The sequence below is a fragment of the Seriola lalandi genome, unplaced genomic scaffold, assembly GCF_002814215.2.
Source record: "Seriola lalandi dorsalis isolate HSWRI2012SDOR001 ecotype SW California unplaced genomic scaffold, Sedor1 jcf7180002054885, whole genome shotgun sequence".
NCBI classification, from domain to species: domain Eukaryota; kingdom Metazoa; phylum Chordata; class Actinopteri; order Carangiformes; family Carangidae; genus Seriola; species Seriola lalandi.
This window is the reverse complement of record NW_019525437.1, coordinates 5,081,117-5,084,570: the sequence shown is the minus strand read 5'-3', so window position 1 is coordinate 5,084,570 and position 3,454 is coordinate 5,081,117. Positions and strand designations below refer to the sequence as shown.

At 40.8% G+C, this 3,454-nt stretch overlaps 1 protein-coding gene across 1 annotated transcript; it reads right to left on the bottom strand.

Annotated features, from left to right (window-relative positions):
• Positions 1 to 254: 254 nt before the first annotated feature.
• serpinb1l2 (serpin peptidase inhibitor, clade B (ovalbumin), member 1, like 2) lies at positions 255 to 3,446 on the bottom strand. Its single transcript, XM_023428864.2, has 3 exons — positions 3,283 to 3,446; positions 3,029 to 3,196; positions 255 to 2,135 (listed from the first exon to the last, which is right to left on the bottom strand). The coding sequence occupies exons 1-3, from the start codon at positions 3,382 to 3,384 to the stop codon at positions 1,728 to 1,730; spliced, it is 678 nt and encodes a 225-aa protein (XP_023284632.2). The 5' UTR covers positions 3,385 to 3,446; the 3' UTR covers positions 255 to 1,727.
• Positions 3,447 to 3,454: the final 8 nt, after the last annotated feature.

Below are 3,454 nucleotides of genomic sequence, written 5' to 3'. Positions count from 1 at the left end.
ACACAAAGAACCACACAACAATACACAAACACAAGTACATGCAAATACATGCCAATACACCGTGTTAATTTATCTTACAGTTGCACTCATATCTGACTTAAAAGGCTAAGAATTAATGAGTTTACTTGGCCAATCAGAATCAGCTTTGGCCATTTCTGCCCAGTAACACCTGTTCCTGAATTTGTAATGCAGTCAATGGGAGAGGTGGAGGGTCTCCCAAAACTGGGTGATGCAGGACAGAGTTCGCAGTTAGCTCCAGTTAGTCAAGTCAATTTTTATTTGTATAGCGCCAATTCACAACATAAGTTATCTCAAGGCACTTTCCAAATAGAACAGGTCTAGACCTTCTCTTTATAATATTATTTACAGAGACCCAACAATTCCCACCAACAGCAAGCACTAGGCGACAGTGGCAAGGAAAGACTTCCTTTTAAAAGGCAGAAACCTCGAGCAGAACCAGACTCAGGGTGGGCGGCCATCTGCCTTGACCGGTTGGGTTGGAGAGAGAGAGAGAGAGAGAGCAAGAGAGAGCACAGATGAAAAGAACAAGAACGTGCAATGATAGCAATTTTAATAATAGTGATAGCAACGGCAGTAACAACACGAGTAATGTAATGGCAACTGAAGTGCTCCTAATGATAAAAATAAAAATGACAGCTAATAACATTAAAAAATGATCATTATTAATTATAGTAAATTTTAGTCCGGTTAGCGAGTGGAACGATGCCTAAAGACAGCAGACATCGCTGAAGATGTAGTAAATATCACAATCCTCTACAGTGAAGTTACAACAACACCACACCGAGCGAGCGAGAGAGAGGGAGAAAGAGAGAAGCTAGTGCTAACTGCAAAGCTAAAGTAACTAGCAGATCTGAACAGCATGTAAACAACTGCTTCCTGTAACAGAAACTCAGATGGGAGAGAGGGGTAAATCATGTTATAGGGTGATATGATAAAACGATAAATTTAAAGAATATGTTTAGGTTACCAGATATATGAGTTCACAGGTGAGAACAGCAACGAAATCAACCAATTAATTGTAGTTAGGCACTTTGGAGCCTACACCTGATAATTACTAATATGCTCAGTTGGCAAATTATTATTAAAATAGTTTTAGACAGTTGTTGATTCAATTGATCACTGTGTATATTACATTATAACAGAGGTGTTTCCGTTATTCGGCCTACCTTCAGTGATAAAAATGGGGTGGAGGGGGTGAAAGGTGGGGGTGATGGTGGTGTGTGTGTGTGTGTGTGCATGTGTGTCTGTTTGTAACCCTCATAGACATCAATCAGGCTATTAACGAGCATCACCTGTGTGCAGCTGGAGGACAGAGTTCAGATGAACAGGTGACATGAACACACACACATGCATGCTCTCATACTTGAGAGTAATTAGAGTAAGAGCTAATGAGTCTAATTAGCCAATAAGAATCAGCTATATTCATTTCTGCCCGGATACTGTGTTTGTAGCACTTGCCTGTTTGTGTGTGCAAGTGTGTTTGTGTGTGTATGTATGTATGTGTGGCTGTGTTTGTAAACATCACAGAGATCACAAATTACAAATCACTAATTGAATCACAAATAATCAAACCTCTTCATTAATTATTAGCTACATCTATAATTCCAGTGCAAGAGCAGATGAAAATAGAGCAGAAGATAAAGCTCTCAATAAAAGGATGTTTTTTTTATTTGAAGTGGCCCAACATCTTCCTCTGTTGGTTCTGTCTACTGAGGAGACGAGAACCTGCCGAGGAAGAGGATGGACTTGGTCGTGTTGTGTCTGATGAAGAAGAGGAAGGGGTGGTCTGCATTGAAGCGTGGCTCCCTGAACATACAGAATTGTGCCATGCCAGTCGTGGCTGCAGCCGCCACTGTGCCCTCCTCGTTCACCTCCACGAACGCTTTGTGTGCCACCGTGGACAGGAAGAGTCCACCTTTGCCGTTCATGCCAGACAGGTCGGCCTTCGCTGAGCAGAACACGTCCGTCATGCCCAGTTTAGCCAGAGGCTCGTTCAGCTCGTAGTCTTCCTCCAGCTTGAACTTTGGCAGGTGAACGTTGACTTCTGAGTAGATGTCCATGTTTTCCCTGTTGGTCCATTCATCCAGCCTCTCCTGTGTCAGCTCATTCTCCAGCTGCAACAGAACAAATACAAAATTACTGCCAAGCATCCTAGTTGCAGGAAATAGTCTCTCCTTCCTGAGTTACAGCTTTGAATAATGGTCAGAAGTGTTTTTACAGAACATTATGATGTCACAATGAAATTAACCTTTGACCTTTTGGATTTAAAATTTCATCACTTCATTTTATCTTGTTAGACATTTGTGATAAATTTTGTCATAATTAGTTAATGGATTCATGAGTTATGGCCAAAAATGTGTTTTATGACATCCTTTGACCTTTGACCACCAAATTCAAATCAATTCGTCCATGAGTCCAAGTGAATGTGTCAAATTTGAAGAAATTTCCTCAAGGCGTTTCTGATATATCGCCTTCACGAGAATGGTGATGTACACATGCACAACCTGAAAACATACTACTTCTGGCCCTGGCTGTTGCCGAGGTAAAAGAATGATTAAATATAATTTTAAAAATGTAGGAAATGGGCTGGAAGATGTGAAAACAAATCATTATTCTGCATGTTATTTATTATATAGATGCTATAATTCTCCAAGAGAATAAATGGTTCATAATCTATGTAATAAAGCTTCTATAATATCCCTTGCAACCCGGTTTTTTCTTTATTTTTTTGGATACTTGTGGGAGGCAGAACTTCATAATAAGCTAAAAAAGTTAACTGCACCCACGCATTTGCACACACCTAAATCTAGTATTCACACCATTTTGGTGTCCACTTTCTCATGAGTAAAATATCTGACTCTTTAGTGCCAAGATGTTCCTGTCTTCACCAGCTAGTCTCAAACTTTATCTGTCTGCTGTTTGGTGCTCGACATGCAGTGTTCAGTGGGATTATCTGAGCTTGTTAATATAAAAAGGTTTATTATAGCAGCTTTTCTAGGTGGTGTACCTTCGGCAGAGGGTTGGAGCCGTCTTCAGACTCATCAGGCAACAGAATGAACATGCTGAGATCTTCCTCCATGTACGGCAGCTCCAGGATCTGCACACTGTGATCTGGGAAGTATTCGTAGGGAAGCTTCTTCTTCTGGTACATCATCATGACCGGCTTGGTTTCATTCTGACACACAGGAAACACAGATATTTAAGACGATTGGATCAAGTCAAACAATGTTTTCTGTATTTAAATGTGCGCTTAGTTTTCACCTGGTTGACTTTAAAGGGCATCTCTTTGGTGTTTGCTTCATCAAAGCGATTCATCCAGTTTCCCTTGAAGTAGATAGCGTTGACCAGAGCCAGTCGTGTCATTGTGCTGACTGTTCCCGGCTTCAGAAGATCTTTAATCTTATCTGGAATGAAACAGACAATGCAACCAACC